General features: G+C 47.6%; 1 protein-coding gene across 1 annotated transcript in view; it reads left to right on the forward strand.

The window, feature by feature from the left end:
- The window catches only part of LOC115327782 (peritrophin-1), a 38,149-nt gene extending 26,659 nt beyond the window's left edge, over positions 1 to 11,490 (forward strand). Inside the window, exon 4 of the mRNA XM_029988810.4 lies at positions 11,256 to 11,490. Within this exon, the coding sequence (XP_029844670.2) occupies positions 11,256 to 11,362 (107 nt within the window). The 3' untranslated portion in view covers positions 11,363 to 11,490. The remainder of the gene's footprint in view (positions 1 to 11,255) is intronic.
- The last annotated feature ends 6,078 nt before the right edge of the window (positions 11,491 to 17,568 follow it).

Here is a 17,568-nt window from a genome sequence, read left to right on the forward strand (position 1 = left end):
GTCGCTACACAGGACACACACCATGATGTTGATCCTTTTTATCAAGAAACAATATGCTCAATCGATCCTTGAAATATCCCTCCCACACGAGTGTTGACTGCAAGTGATACTTGATATTTACCTTGGACGACTTGACTCTACATGACCTTCCACAGTTTATCAACTCCGAGCAATAAGATGATGCCCGGGGTTTAATTCTCGTTGCAAGCTGTTCATCTCCTCCAGGAGTTACCTTTTCCTTGTCGTTGTTGTTTTTTTTTTTTGTTTTTTTTTTTTTCACGAAGGCATGTCTACAGGGAATTTCTGCCATGTGTTTACAGATGTGGGGCACTTTATTCGCTTCAAATCTATATTCGATGAAACTGGCTTTTAAACTTCTTACCCCCCCCCCCCCCCCCCTTTTCTTTGTTCGCATAGCTTCACAGCCGAAAAACTGTTAATATTTATGTCAATGTGCCCCAGAACATTCAGCTTACATTGTCTGGACATATCTGTGACAAATTAACGTTGGCTGCCGGAGTCCATAACTGCTCGTATATAGAAGAAGGTGCTCTGTCCTACAATCCAAGATCTGAAAGTTTAGAGCAAGATCCGTGGTTCCTGGACTTAGCGCAGGTTTTTTGGTCCTGCATACAAAGCGTTCTCCTCGTATTTGTTGCCTCCGTTGTTTCTTCGATTCATGTTTGAGTCGCACATCACGGTAGCATGTCTTCTATTACAGCAGGCACAATCCACTCTTCGACAGCAGCCTCTTTCACGGTGACCTTTCATAGTGCACTGAAAACATCGCTGGTCAGTCTGTAATCGTTAGTTTTTTTCGATAATGTGATATCCGCTTGGCACTCTTCTGTGCTGTGTTTTCTAGAGTTACAAGAAGCACTGATCAGGTTTGTTTCGCAGCGTTGAGGCAGATCGTACGTTGTTTGGCTGAAACGTTCTCGTCGAATGGTTTGCGCCGGTCGATATGTTGGTAGTCCAGACGCTTCTCTCGCAACTTTCAGCTTCGATCGAGAGGATACTCAGGATTTCTGTTCTATAATTTGTCCAGTTAGTTCACCGCAACTTCTTCCCCGATGGTGTTCCAAGGTAAGAGGCTTGCGGCAGTGTTTTGATTATATTTCACACATCATTGAAGCATACGATGATGGACTGGCGTCTATGCTTTCTAATCCCGTGATGTCTCTCTGCATATAATAACGTAATCTTTTGAGTCCTCTTACATTGTTTAATGAAGTGACTTTCTCCACTGTTCTCAACTTGTTATGTGTTCTAAGGTTATGCCATACGTGTCACCAAATCGACGCTTCATAACATCTATCGCCTCTTAGTAACTGTTGCCGGGGGGTTGTAACTCCTGGTGTCGGAAATGCCACGTGTCCTGCGAGCAAAGACCGAAGATAGTGCATCTCTTAACGTTAGTAAGACTTTGGTCGTTATGTAATGTCACCGAAAACTGGTTCTAAAATAATCGCCAACTGGTCAGTGACCCTTCGAAGGTCGTCGTCTGTAACTTCGGCAGCGTGGTTCCACTTGATCTAGAAATCTGAAACATTAGCCCTTAGTCGACAAGCAGCCGAAGCCACTTGTCGACTAAAGGCCTGTTCACGCATGCAGCGGAGCGCTACAAGCATAGCGCTGACCTCGCCCTAAGCGCGTGCTGACGGAGGCGCTCCTCAGCTTTGTATCGCACAGTTAAAACTGTTGCTCATCGCAGACGATAAGTAGCTTAGTGTCATTAATAAAGATCAGAAAAAGTAGGGGACCAAGAACCGAGCCCTGGGGAACTCCCGAAGTAACCTCAGCGCGGGTGGATGAGGAACTATTAATTGTGGTGAATTGAGTGCGACAGGAGAGGAAATCCTGGATCCAGGAGAGAATGAGAGGGTCGATTCCGAGGCATGAAAGTTTGGCAAGCAGGCGACAGTGAGCAACGCGGTCGAAAGCCTTTGAACAGTCCAAAAATAGGGCATCAGTTTGCTGGTTGGATTCAAAATTAGTGTATATTTCGTGGGTGAATTCTACGAGTTGCGTCTCACAAGACAGTCCCTTACGAAAACCGTGTTGCTTGCTGTAAAAGAAGTTATTACTCTCAAGATGAGATACAACGTTTGAGTAGATAATATGCTCTAGGAGTTTTGAGGCTACGCAGGTTAGAGATATAGGGCGGTAATTCGAAGCCGAAGAACGATCCCTATTTTTAAAGACCGGAACGACCTTACCCAGTTTCCAGTCCGATGGTAGGCATCCCTGCGATAAGGACTGCGAGAATATTAAGAAGAGAAATTCGCTGGATATTGCTTTGGTGTAGTGAAGAATTTTGGGGGTGATGTCGTCAGGTCCTCCAGAGGATGTCAATTTCAAGTTGTCAAGGAGTTTCGCTATTCCAGCGCATGAGATGTCAATAGGTTCCATTGACTCGTACGGTAGTGCTGGCAATATAGGGACATCGGCGTCTTCTAATGTAAACACAGACAAAAAATAGCCGTTTAATACTGTGGCATAGTCCGCTTCAGATATTGGGGACCCGTCCTCGTCGGTTAGCTGGATAGAGGAGGAGCGAGAGTTAGGGGATATTATCTTCCAGAATTTTTAGGGTTTTTACGCAAGATACCAAAAAGATCCTCAAAAAAGAACTTATGTTTAGCCACACGAAGGTTCCGAGTGTAGGTCTTAAGGCACAAAAAGTATGCATCCCAGGCAGCGTCGCAGTCTAGATACCTTGCTCTTCTAAACAATCGCTTTTTTTTTTTTATTGTTGAGGGACCTTAATGCTTTGTTATACCATGGGTTGCAATCATCGCTCCGGATATGTACAGGGGGTACAAACAGGTCAACGAGATTATTTAACTTGTTCTTAAAAAGTAACCAGTTCTGTTCTACGGTCCTAGAGTAAAAACTGGCGGTATACAAAGGCAGATATGCAGAAAGATTGCTGTTCATTGCGTCGAAATTGGCTTTGGAGTAGTCCTTGATCATTTTTGAGGATGGGTTTCTATAATGGATGGGTGAGGATAACTCCACGGTCAGCAGATTGTGGTCGCTAAAACCTTTCCTTTGGCTAATGGATGTCACCAGGTCTGGGGACGTCTTTAGAATAAGATCAAGGATGTTGTCTTCACGTGTCGGTTTGTCGACGACTTGGGTGAGATTATGGTTTAAGCATAGATCGAGAAAATCCCTGGCTTCACTGGACCCACTAGTTGTTAGACTAAACCAATCTATGTTAGGGAAGTTAAAGTCGCCAAAGACTAAGACATTTGATCTTGGGTACCGCTCATCGATTTCCAGCAGCAGAGAATGAAGCTGGTGGCAAAACATGCCGCTATAATTCGGAGGTCGGTAGCAGACACCGATAACAGTTTTTGTGCAGGACGATGTAACACAAACAAAAGTAGCCTCGATATTGGAGCTGGTAGTAATATGAAAGGAAGAAATGCATTTTTTTACCGCTATTAGCACACCACCTCCTCTCTGTGCGGACCGATCACAACGGTAAATATTAAACGTTAAGTTAGGGGGGGGGGGGGGGGAATTTCGCTGTCACTTTTCTCAGGCTCTAACCACGTTTCTGTAACAATGACAATGTCAGAATTATTATCTTGAATAAAGCCACTGAGCTCCTCACGTTTGGGAAGGATCGAGGCTACGGATATTAGTGAATGTGACTGTATGATTCGAAGTCTTTATACGTCGCGTAGTAACGGGCGGCGGTGACCGATCAGAGAGAGGTCCCTGGTGCTATCTAGGAATCTCTGTGACGGAGTCGGTCGTAGAGTCATACTGGAAACACCTGTCATTGACGCACAGTTTGTCAAAGCGAATTGTGAAAAGGGAGTTCAGTGATTTGCCATAATGAAATAGTTTAGTGCGAGCCTTGTTGCACTGAAAGCGAGAGGTCCTCACGCACCGCGTACTGAGTTTCTTTTAGTTTTCCCCCAGAGAACAAAACGTTCTGCTTGTCCTTGAAGCGCAAGAATCTCACGATAATCGGTCGGTTTTTGTTAACCGAGAACTTTCCCAGCCGGTGGGAGCGTTCAAGGTTTTCGGGGCTTATCTCGGGACGCCTAGGTTTTGTGCACAAAGCCGGATTACCTTCTCCTCCGACTGGGTCCATGTTTCAGTCTGCGAGTCCGGAATGCCAAAAACCGCAGATTTGACTTCCGCAGGAGCTCAACCTGATTCCCAAGAGCCTGCGGCTGAAGCGCCTGGTGAGCTCATCCGAGGGGCACAGGGTCATTGATCAAGCGGAACGCCGTCTTCTCGACGCCCGCATCCATGAGTGCCGAGAGAACGTCAAAAGAAGGGAACTCGACCTTTTCTTCTTGCGAAGACAGCTGGAATTCAAGATACCGGAGGCCTTCCACGCCCTTGATGATTTCGCCCGGTCCACGGCTATCACCGCTACGCAGGAAAGAACTTACGAACATCAGAAGAAGATCGCGGCTCTCCGGCAGAAATCGTCACCTAGCGTCTGCCGGAGTAACAGCAACTTCGTGAGGAACTTGTCTTCAAGGGTGCTCTCGCCGACAGAAACATCCGTGCTGGCAAAAGGACACGGGTTCAACATCCCAAGTAAGCCTCCAATTCCCGCTATGGCGGCCGCCATTGAAGACGGCATTCGTAAACTGGACCCATCTCTGCAAGAAGAGGTTCGGCTCAAGGCTATCGGGGCTATCGCACAGGTGCGCCGTCGCCAGAATAACATTTCATCCGCCGAACACCGCGCCCTGCGTAGCCTGAAGGAAGACGACGCCATCGTGGTTCTGCCCGCAGACAAAGGCAACGCAACGGTGGTCCTGGACAAGAGCTCCTACATCCGCAAGGTGACGGATATGCTCTCCACGTCGGCGTACGCGCCCCTACAAAAATACCCCACCGGCAAGATCCAGAATACCATAAACAGGGCCCTGTCTATCATTTTCAAAGAGCACCCGGATTCACGCAGCCTTTATCTCAGGTTAATTTGTCGCAACGGGTCCGCTCCCGCTTTGTACGGTCTACCAAAAATCCACAAGCCCGAGGTCCCCCTCCGCCCCATTGTGGACTTCACTACTTCCCCACTACGTGCAGTTTCGGCGTACCTGCACCAGCTCATCTCCCCCCTTACTGGCACCACGGACACATACCTGCGAGATTCGAGTCACTTCATCGATCTCGTCAAAGGACTAAAGGTGAACGCCGACGAATCTCTGGTTTCCTTTGACGTCGTGTAACTCTTCACGAGTGTGCCGGTGCCCCTGGCACTTTCTGTGGCCAGGACGGCCCTTTCCGCCGATTCCGGGTTAGCAGAACGAACCTGTCTGTCCGTGGACGAAATCTGCCGCCTTCTGGAGCTGTGTCTCTCGAGCACATACTTCTCGTTCAATGGACGCTTCTACAAGCAAACGAGTGGAACTGCCATGGGAGCTGCGATCTCCGTTACCATGGCCAACCTCACGATGGAGTACATCGAACAAAAAGCTCTTTCTTGCTTTAATCCAAAGCCCAAGACCTTCCTCCGGTATGTGGATGATTGTTTCTGCATCGTCGAAGCCAGTGAGGTTGAGCGCCTGTGCCAGTGTTTGAACTCCGTTGAACCGTCGATTCAGTTCACGGTGGAGCGAGAGACGGACGGCGTGCTCCCGTTTCTGGATGTGAGCGTCAGGAGAGCTTCTGACGCGCTCAGCTTCGCGGTATACCGAAAACCTACGCACACCGGTAGGTACCTGGACTTCGAGTCGTATCACCCCACATCGCACAAGGCCTCAGTGGTCAGGGCCCTTTTCCGACGGGCGCTGTCCGTGTGTTCTACGGAGGAGGCCCTACGAGAAGAAGTTAAGAATATCAAAGCTGATCTAGTTAACAATGGTTACCCAAAGCGGTTCATTAACGACATCTACAAACGCCTACGCCGCCCCCCTGTGACTCCGACCTCGAGACCGTCTAATCGGATCTGTCTCCCTTATGTGAAAAATGTGAGTGAGACCGTCGGACGCGTCCTTCGGAAACACGGCATCGCCGTCTCCCACAAGCCCGTGTCTACCATCCGTCGGCGGCTTCCTCTCCCCAAAGACAGACCAGGAAGGGAAAGGGCTCAAGGCCTCGTGTACCGCGTGCCGTGCGCGGATTGCCCGGTCGCTTATGTGGGGGAAACGAAAAACTTCCCGGATCGTATTCGACGACACAAATACGACGTGAGAAAGAAAGATATTGAGGCCAGCGCCCTGGCAGAGCACGAGCAAAAAACGGGGCACTCTTTCTCCCTCGACGAGACTCAGATCGTGGCCACCGAGGGACATTGGAGGAAACGCCTTCATCTAGAGTCCTGGTTTATCCAAACAACGAGTAAGAACGTGAACCGGTCCAAGGGCACTCTCCCGAGCGCGTACGTGTCTGGACTTCGCGCCCTCTGGGGTAAACCTTAGCAAGGTCAAACGCCCGGGCAACCTTTCACACCGCGCCCCCTCCCCCGCGCCCTCTGGGTTAAGCCTCAGCAAGGCCAACCACCTGGGCAACCTTCCCCACCGCGCCCCCACCTACAGTCACCCGTGACCAAGGGACCGAGCGGGTCCCGAAACGTCGGGTTCATATGTTTTTAAATAAAACTTTGGTTAGAGTCCGCAAAAACTGTCAGTCTCTTCTCTGTGTCGTCGCATCGCGAATTTACCTTGTAAAGTTCCTACACAATACCGCCTGAGGCCTCATGGTCAAGAACGTCGCGGATGGGAGAGGCCTTCGCTGCGGCAAACTGGGCCTCGAGAGCTGTAACTCTATCGGAAAGTGCACTCACATTTTCGTCGGTGGACCTTTGAGCGCTCTGAACCCGCCCAAGCTCGGCAAGCACATCGATCTGGCTCTTTTCAATCCTGGTGATAATTTCAAGAATACAACCTAACTGCTCCTCCACAGTTGGGCGCATTTGGCAGGAATGTTGACGTCCTGTTTCTCCGACAAGGAGGGGGAACGGCCTCGCGTCTTCTCCGCCTCGCGGCCTTGAGAGAGCGAAGCGAAGAGAGGAGGAAACTAGGTATCTTGACAATCACGCGCTTGTCGGCCTGGTTCAATCTCGACTTCTTTTTCCGAAAATACGGCCGTCCATTTGAGATATCGCCGTACTAGTAGTGTTGTAGGGGATACCCTCCGGGCGGCCACTCCGGCGCCACCGTCGCTTGCGCTCCCCAGCGCCGCCCGTGGTCGACCTAAGAACGATTGGTAGGTTCCCATCTGAAAATGGCGGCTCGCACGTGCGATCCGACGGTGCTCTTTTGCGGCTTCAGAAGGATTGACGAGATCGCAGAATATTTCAAAGAAAAGTCACTGAAGTTAGGGGAGCAACTTTATGCGGGCCGTCACGTGTTTGGCGTGAAAGAAGAAGTCCTTCATTCCACAGCTCCCAGCGAAGTTGTAGGGAAATGCCTCGCGGAGATGAAGTCTGCTGTTTACAACGTCCGGCTTCAGGTGAGCGTGCCACCCGGTTCGGTTTCGCGTACCCCCCCCCCCCCCCCCCCTCCACTCCTCATTTGTTGTTGTTCTGATTTCTCGGTTCAACCGTGCATAACACACATTTTTTTTTTTTTTTGCTACGGCAGCTTTCAGCGCACCCGAGACTCATCGTGGGCGCGAGCTGCACCTGCAAGGCTGGCGTGCGTGGGTGGTGCAAACATGGAGCAGTGTGTCTCTGTCGTCACATTGCATATCTTTGCAGTTGTGTCTCTGTCGTCACATTGCATCTCGCCTTGTACGACGAAGGGAAGATCGTGGGGACGTAAGCGGGGTGCTGAGCGATGGAGCTTTTTTTGTTTCCTAGGAAGTGGCAGCTGCAAATCCTGGCCTGCCCATTCGCGGGTTCCCAGGGGTCTGCGTCTCCGCTGTACACAAAAATGCAGTGTCTAACTGTGCCAGCGAGAAACAATTCTGTATCATGGAGAGCAAACAAAAACCGAGAAGCAACAAAAAAAAAAAAAAAAAAGGTTTCTTTACGTTGCGCGCCGCACCGCTGCAACCCATTTCCGTCGACGCTCTGCCTCGTACGGCTTTGCTGGAAAGCGGTAAAACTCTACCACTGGGAGCTTCCCAGCTGTGTTTCCGTAGCTGTTGTGGCAATCGTAAACACAGCAATAAACAGAAGTGTGCTTTTTCGACTGCGTTGTTGCGGACGACATAACGAAAGCAGCCGGGTACGCCTCCACTTTACGCCTGGCAAGCCTAACGCGAAAGCAGTCGGGAAGGGCGGTAACATACCAATAGTTTTTATTTCGTCGGACAGATGGCGCCACGGGTTTTTTCAAAACACCAGCGCCCGGAGCGTATTGTAGCGTCCCGCCTACATCTCCAGCATTGTTTTTTTGAAATTCAAATTTCGGTTCACCATCCCTTTAACCCTCTTGGGTGCAACAAGTCAGTGCAAGCGGCGCCAAATTCAGAAGACGGAGAGACTTTTGAATTAGGCGCCATTTCTGAAAATAACTCTGTGGCCACTTGACTTTATCCAATATTCGCCGCCATTTCCGAGAGTAAGTAATGCATCTCCCAATTACCCCAGGGGCCATAGGCGTAGACTACGAGGGGGCATCAGGGCTCGTGCCCCCCCCCCCCCCCCCCCCCCCCGGGAAAATGGAAAGTCTACGCCGCTGCCTGGGGCAATGCATAACAGTTAAAAAAGGGCACCAGGAAAGGTTGTGTTAAAAGTACTTGTACTTTACTCTGAAAGTACAGTGCCCCTCAAACTTAACGCCGCCACTAAGTTTCGCAAATATTGATCTATTGCATGCGACCGAAAGATAAATTGATCGCTGCAGCTGGTGGAATAACTTCCCCTGGTTGGGTTTTCATCGGGGACGCAAATCTTCACCAACTGGTTTGATTGCTAGGTTCAGGAATAGCTTTCAAAGTTAAGAAACCGAACCATCTTGTGGCGGCGTTAAGTTTGGGGAGCGCCGAACATTATATTTATAGTACTTTACTTCAAGTACATTGCACCTAATGTACTTACTACTTTATTTAAAGTACATCAATTCTCATTTACTTTGTACTTTACTTAAAGTTCCTTTTAAATGTACTTTGCCCAACACTGCTGGTTTATTTCAGCACTATTGTGCTGAAATAACCAGGCAAAAAGCTTCTACAATGTAGCTTGGCTGCTTTCGGTTAAATCCCCTCAATCCTGGGAAAAGTGGCGCCATTCAGTGTTGTGGAAATGCTCGAGACATGTGCCGCGCGCCACTTCTGGGAAGAACATGGCGTCTGAATTCTAGCGCAGTGCTCCGCTCTGCCTCCATATTTCCCCAAGGGCTGCGCGTTACATGTGCCTCGTGCATCGACGCACCTTGTGCCAATTTTGAAACATGAAGAGACTTTCGGTTTCGTGCCCCTGCACCTACAAGGCATGATAATAAAAACCACTATACAATATAATTTGTCTGAACAAAGTACGCGCATACATTTTTTTTGTTGTTGTTTTTGTTAAACAGCGAATTATAATGCGGTCCAAAAATGAGCAACTTTCAGCGATGGTGGTACACCGGTGTGAGAATCGTGCTCCCTAGCTCCTGGATGATCTGCTTCACGGTGCTCGCCTACACCTTCCTGACGTAAAAAAATTAAGTAAGGCTCTAGTACTGCTCGTATTGAGCAAAACTAGAATTGCTTACGCGTCGCAGACCCCACCTCGTACTGCTGTCCTAAGACGAGCATTCAGTGGACAGCCATTTAGATAGGCGCCAGTGCACCCCCTGTAGGTCGTGAAATTTGCGAAAAGGCACATTTTAGAGTTCTTTGCGTCGGATATAGATAGAAGATTAACGTTTTCTTAGGTGGGATAAATTGGACAAAAAAGTTCTAAAGCCCTTGAGGAAGAGGAGGGGACGGTACGGAGGAGAGAGTATTCCCCTCCTCCCCCTCTCTACCCTCCTTTCCTGCTCTCTTCCCATTTAGCGAAAATGTTTTGCTAGATTTCTTGCTGAATTTAGGAAACGTTTCCCCGCTAAATTTAGCGGGGAAATTTTTTCGCTAAATTTAGAGAGAATTTTTTCCGCTAAATAAAGCGGGGAAATTTTTTCCGCTAAATTTAATGGGAAATTTTTTCGCTAATTTTAACGGGAAAAATTTCCGGCTAAATTTAACGGGGAAATTTTCCAGCTAATTTTAGGTGTGACATCACGTGTGATGTCACACGTCAATTTCACGTGTGACGTCACACGTGACGTGAAAAATCACGTGTGACGTCATTATGGGAAACGTCCCGCTAAATTTAGCGGAAACGTTTCCCGCCAAATTTAGCGAAACATTTTCCCGACAAATTTAGCGGGAAAGATTTACCCTCGTGATCACGTGCGACGTCATTATGAGAAACGTCCCATAATGCAACACTTGGTTACGCCGACGCTGACGCCGCTCAACCCGGAAATAAGCGCCTAAAAACAGCGCTCTAAAAACAAAAACTGGGTTGTGTGTATGTTTATTAGCCCCGTGCGCGACCGAAAGCGTCGCTGTGGTCGGCCTTCCACGATTGGCCGAACGTTGATTATGACGTCGGAAAGTGGATTTATCATCGACGGAAATAAGAGGAATGAAAGAACTTTAATTTTTACGGTGTTGGCAGCGTTGCTTAAGAGCTCAATGATTTCAAGCTTCCACCATGCTATTTACAAACACCATCGAACTTGTTGTTTGCAAGGTAATGACGTCACAAGGGGGAACCATAGGAGGGCGCCACCAAAACATCTCGCCGCTAATACAGAACTTGGTCTGCCTCAGCAGGCGACGAGCCTCCCAGCTGGAGAAATTTAGCCAGTGCAGTACAACCGCTAGCCTTGGGTCTTTAACGTGCATCACGCAGTAGTGATACATGACAGATCGCCGGTACGATGCTCATCAAGATCGAGACGGACAGGGGTGGGGGCTGAACCCAGGATCAGCGCGAGCTTTCGCTCTACGTGCTCCGAACTGCTCGTGTGCGCCAGCCCACTCGGTGGGCTAGCGCACACCAGCTCAGTGTCAAGGTGCGATAGAAAATTATTTCCTTATATTTATGCCGTGCACTTCGTACTGTTTTTTTCTACTCGGTGTGCAATAGTGTATGTGTGTATGTATTGGTAATACTTTCATTGTGTTTTTGTATTGGTGTGTTCAGTTTATGCGTAGTTTGTAGTGTGTGTAAGTTTCAGCATCAGGACCGTTCCTAGGCATTTAATAAAATTTATCCTTGAAATTGTATTTTTTAACTTCTCCTCCTCCTCCGCCTTCCCCCTCCTCTTCCTCCTCCTCCTTCTCTGCAGATGTAGACAGCCTGGACGGGCCCGGCCACCCCACGGTCACCGGGCAGCCAAACCCGGGCATTGGACAGCTGAGCAGCGACACTGGCCTCGGAAAGCCAAAGCCATGAGACAGCCTCGTGCTTACAAGCTACGAAGTGATCAAATTGAAAATGTCGATCGCACTTCAATAATAAGTGCAGTACCCAAACAAATCACTATTCAAAGATAAAAATAAAATTCAGTTACTATCTTATAACATTAATGTTGTTGCGGAATTCATGTCCGATTTTCGTTTCTGCGATTAAAATTGTACTAAAAACACTCATACACAAATTGAATTCTGTTTAGGGTCACCTCGCGGCGGTGTGCACTTTGCCAAAGTTTAACGAGCAAATCGTGGGCTTTTGGCGTGTGCCCGTGTTTTTTTTACGTTCGATCGTAGTTTACCCACGGTCAATTTTCTGTGGCATTTCAGAAGGGAAAAGTGCGCGTGCACACTTTTAATGGGCCCATAGCTTTGACTTGAGCCACTTCATGAGCTCCACTTAGAGTATCGGCCCTCCGTTCCCCGATCTTCTAGTGGATGCCGCCATCTTGCTGCTTAGAGCAGAGCTGGCGCAACTTTCGATCGTCACAATTCAAAAATGTGACTAACCTCAGCACGGTGGTAAGGAGTTCAGGTAATATCGTTTTGCTCTGTAGCGAACTGTTCAAACATTTCCGGAGGGCGGAAGAAACGTTTCCTGTGATTTCAGATAGGTTCAGATAACTGGCAATCATGATTTTTTGCACGAAGATGGCTAAAGCGCAGTTACTCTGAAGCTTACTTAGTGGCTGTAGCTTTGACTGCATAGCCACAGATAGTCGGCTACAAATGCGAGCTCAAAGCCTTGAACTACCGAGCACATGTGCTCAAACAGTACAAAAATAAACTCTCAATGTATTCCACTTAGTATCCATTCGTCAGTTACTAGCTCTTAAAGTCACTGAATCCTGAGATAAAAGCGCCAATGAGCGCCAACCTCCAGTATAGTCGCCATATTGATTCATGGAATTAGCACTTTGTCCTTGACCTCTCAATTAGTGGTTTGCCGATTCGAATTTCCGGTGACGGGTTGCTTTATAAAGAAATTTGTTGCTTAACACAAAAGCGCACAGAGGACGAGGTCAAAGGAAAGGAACACACAAGACACACAAGCATTGACTCGCAACAGAGTTTCATTTCTTAAAGGCCGAGATTTTGTTATCCACACACCGGCGAAACAATTCAACACCTTTGCACCGCCACTCCCTGCGGCGCCAGTGCTTGGCGGCCTTAAAAAATAAGTGCCTGTCTTGAAATAAGGAAGAAGAACTATACCATTGCAAGATATCTGTGGAGTTGTGCATCATTCATTAGTAGATTGCATGAACAGTGCCGAAGACGCTTATATTAGGGGGGAATGTTTTCAGTGCAATGATGCTTCATAGTGACCTTGGCGGCACTGGTTCAGAACACCTCTTTGAAAGCTTCGAGGAGTTGAATGGACTAAAGTGGCGATTCCTATGGCAACAGGTGGCTGTCACTCGATCGTTCCTGTGAAGTGAAACGCTTCCATTTTACGCTCTCCCAGAAACCTCGATTTATTCCTGGTCCCTGGGGTTCGTGGTCTCCGCCATGTCGACCACTACCGAGGCCCAGTGCTGCGTTTTCAACGTGCCGGCGGACACAACGGTGGATGCCGCACGGACAGCATCTAAGCCGTCGCCGGCGGAGATAACCTGTAATATCTGCAATACCGTGCTGAAGTATGGTTCATGGCGGCGGTCAACACTATAGCTGCCACTCAACATCTCATAGCGCAAGGGTTCTTGTCGCTTGTAACATGGACGTCCCCCTGGAGCCATTGTGAGCCCATGCTGTGTTTATGTTAGTATACCGGCTCGCCTCCCCCCGTACGTGTCAGGGCCCGGGAGGCACTGGTGCAAGTCCTCGCACAGTACGACAAGAGGAAAGCGATCAACCACGCCACGTTTCGAAACCGCCCACATGTTGGTACCGGCACTCGGGTGGTCAAAATGGAGATGCCAAACCCAGTCCCCAACTTCGTCCACATCCAGGGGCACCGGGTGATGGTCCCTTACCTCGGTCTCCGCCGCGTGTTCAGCCGTGGGGACTGGAGAACAACATATAACCCGCGTGCAAGATTCCTCGATGTGACCGATGCGCCATCTTGGGTCACGTGACGACAGGTTGCCCGGCCCCTTGACAGAGGGTGGACAGATGCGAAATTTTTCTTTAGCCCCAACTAACCTAAAACTTCTGCTAGTCCGATCAAAGCTAGAATATGCATCATCAATCTGAGACCCTAATATCAACTCTCTTATTCTACAATCATAAGCCATCCAGAACCGTTCTGCGCGTTTCACCTTTTCGGATTACTTCCGTACTGCCAGTGCTAGTTCAATGAAATCTAATCTCAAATTACCCAATCTTTCTTTACGTATCTTTCATAATATTTATCACTTTAGCTATCCCCTCAGTGGCTCTCTCTTTCGGCCACCATCATACATTTCTTCCCGCAGCGACCCCCAGTACAAGGTTGGCAAGCAGCCGCACCAATTTACATTTCCACTCCTTCATTTCCAAAACTGCACCGACTGGAAACACCTCCCCACCTTCATCGACTCCCCCCGATCTCTGGCACCGTCCACTCCAAATCTTCCACTCGCAACCATTTTTTTGTAACCTTGTTGGTGTGTTTAAGTTGACGTTTATTGTTTGTGTGCTTCGCCCATCCCTCTCTGTAATGCCTCGGCCTTGCTAATAAGTAGATAAATAAATATTTGACATTGCCTCAGAGTTTTATACTCAAAGAAATTCTTCAATGAGAATTTACTTGAGACTTGGGTACAGCTGAATTTTAATAAAGGGGCTCCCTTCTTCACTAAAATTCCTACCCCTCCTCAGAAGAAAGGTAGTTTCTTACTTTCCACGGGCTTCCTGGCAATAGTGGCGCCCAAGTGCACTCGCATGCAACGCCGACACCACTGACTGAGAAGCGTCTGTCCGGGTCACGTGGCCGCTTGTTATGGGTGCAAGTTGGGTAAAGACGATGCTCGTTCTTTTTTTTTCTTCCGCCATTGCAATAATAACTTAAGCGTGTTTCATCGACTATGGATGTCAACGAATCATTCTTACGGTATTTCCTAAAAGTTTAAAAAAAATTTTGCATCGTCCCTTTAACTAGACGACACACTACGGAATACATAAAAGCAGACTCGAAGAAACTCTTGCCACAAGTACAATTCCGCTTGCAACCATTTCAATAAGGGAACTTGTTCCCGGACCTTACAGCCTTGTACTGTAAAACCATAGTTCGTAGAAACTGAAATGGCCAAGCAACTAAAAGACACCGATGGCACTGCCCCAACTGGAGAAATCGAACCAGCAACGAGAGATAGCACGCATACGAGATGCGATCGACTCCGCCTGATCGGGGTTGTAAACTGGACACCCTTGCTACACACGTACTGCTTCTGGGCTTGTTTATCTTTACCATCATGTCTGCCTGTTAAGACATCGTACCAAATTAGTTGTCTAGGACAAACCCACAGGCCCAAATATGAGGATGACGATAAGGATGGAGGCGGTAGCCAAGCGCAAAGGCTGACTAGCACCCGATACTCCAAAAATGTAATTAATTGCAGACACAAGAACTTAAATTAAAAAATAATTGATTACCGTTCCAAATTACTCACCGTAAAAAGTAATCGATTAATTACTTTGTTACCTTACTGGATTACTTTTGCGTTACTTCAAAGAAACACGCAAAATACGTGCAATATCTACTGCGTGTTTGAGGGGCGAAACTGTAGGCACTGTCAAAAATAAAACGCAAACAAAAGGCATTCATTACTGTCTACCCCCTTTTTAGCTTAATAAGTTTAAAAGTTTTCAAGTTTTGAAGGACTAACACAGGTGTCCAAAATATACAAATATTACGCTGTCCAGTCGGACAGAACTAAATTCAATGAACATGCGACGAATGCATGTGGGTGGTGAAGGCACGCACTCCATTCGAATTAATCCGAGTTTAGCATCGGCGAACTTCAAAGCGCGATTCCCTTGTAGATGTAGTTTACTATGGTTGTTGTTGCATGTTGCCTAAATAGGGGCTGTTTTACCTACTAAAACTGACTGACTGTGAGACCAAGATGCGGTACTTGGGTTGGGGCACATTTCGAAGTCTCCTGCTAGATGGAGGCTGTTTTTCGACCAAATGACCAAACTTGATTTTTATTTTTGATCACCAAACTCGTTAGAATTTTGATCACCAAACTCGTCGGAATCAAAAATTCACACGAATTATACAACCTTAGAGCTGAACTAATTTTGCCGTTTAGAAATTATTTAAAGAAAAACATAATTGACAATGATCAGCAGGCTTCCATGTCTCTCATGCGTTTACAGCCGCCTTGTGCTTTCTCAACTCCCGTGTCCAAGTCAGCCACTGTTTATTCTCAGAAAACTAGGCATGTGTTTACTTTTCTTAAAATTTCGGTCTAAGTCAACGCGGGCAAAATTCGCTGACGAGGACCTCAGCATTAACTCTCCTAAGAATATGAGTGAGCTTTCAAGTCCCAGGGCGTTCTGGTTGTGCTCCCCGTCAAGCTTATTGCCTGCTGTCGAAAGTTACTGTTTAAACTGATAGCAGGGTTGATGGTACTTTTTTTTTCTGTTACAATGAACTGCTGCCATTGCACCCCTCATGTTTCTGCCTCACGCATCTGCTAGTGCGAAGGCATGTGGCAGAAGCCACATAGCTGGTTGGTCCACCTACACTCTAAAAAAAGCCCGTGCGTCTGCTTCTCCGCACAACACTCGAAGAGCCAATCACCGCAACTTACGGAGGCAGCTCAGCGAATGACGATGCCGAAACATTAGTTTAGACCCAAAAACGCAGTCTGAGTTGCGACATTAAGCAATGCAAGCGTGACGTTTTGCATTGCTTAATGTCACAACTCAGACTGCGTTTTTTGGTCTAAACATATGTTTCGGCACCGTCATTCGCTGAGCTGCCTCCGTAAGTTGCGGTGTTGGCTCTCCGAGTGTTGTGCGGGAAAGTAGACTCACGGATTTGTTTTAGAATGTAATACTTAGCTCTCACAGCGCTGTCAAGCATGAGTATGGGCAAGATCTTATCAGAGCTCATTCTGTTAGCCGATGGACGCGTGGAGGCATAAACATCGACAAGCAAGGGACGGTTTCGTGCGTCAGTGACACGAAGAAAAACACAGATTGTTTTGTGGGGGACAAGGCGCAGAGGAGTGAAGAGGAAGAAGGAGGGGTGGGCTGGGGGGAGGGGGTTGGGAAAAAGCGGACTTATGCGCCACGGTCCTACTCCTCACGAAACCCACGCGACGGTTTTATCATTTATGGGCCATTCGTTTTTAGCTGTTGTGTGCTCGAAGCAGTCCGTTCGTTTTCTAAGAACTCGAGGCCTGTTGCCCCCATGTAGGCAGTCTTATCTTCACAGCATAGCTGACCGTACGAACGAGTTCAGAAACGGGCTCTGGCTGGAATGTCGTGCTTTTACAAATTCCTTTTCTTTCCTTCGCCAGCACTTTCTGAGCTAGCGAACCCCCGTTGTGTGTCACCATGCTAAAAGCGCGAAGGCCATTGCATCGCCCATCTTCCCCTCTACCTCTCCATCTGATGGGACGAAATTAATGTAACGAATAATTTTAGTAATTCGTCATTGAAAAAGTAATTGATTTAAATTAAAAATTACATTTTCAGAAACACAAACAAACTAATTACTAAATTATAGGAAAAGTAAGAAATTAGAAGTAATTACGTTGCCTGTAACAAATTACTTCCAAGTCCATATAAAGGTGAGCCTCAGCGGAATGATTCCAAAGATGGAGAAATAACCTCGATAGCATAACGGTGTCCATGGTACTCTCGTCCTCGTGCCATTTCCGACTGCTAGTTCAGCTTCTCGCGCCGAGGCACAGCCACCAGTATTTTTCAGTCGTCGCGTGGTCGTTTCAGCTTGCACTATCCACGACTCGAAACGACCGCTAACATTCTCAAGGACAGAGGATACAAAGAAACAACCTACTAGTCTCTATGTAAACGTGGTCAAAGAAACATTGAAGACCCTTTAACTTATAGCCTAGGTAATAAAAAGATTATACACAGCCTTAGGCTTCCAAGAACAGGCGGACATCAAGTCTGGATATAGAGAAACATATAAATCAAGAAACTTCCATTTGGAGTCAAAACATAATGGTCTTATTCGACATATTTCCATGTTTCATTATTGTTACTGATTCTTTTAGTATAAAC

Source organism: Ixodes scapularis, unplaced genomic scaffold (genome assembly GCF_016920785.2).
Source record: "Ixodes scapularis isolate PalLabHiFi unplaced genomic scaffold, ASM1692078v2 PGA_scaffold1__304_contigs__length_218370807, whole genome shotgun sequence".
In the NCBI taxonomy this organism is placed as follows: Eukaryota; Metazoa; Arthropoda; class Arachnida; order Ixodida; family Ixodidae; genus Ixodes; species Ixodes scapularis.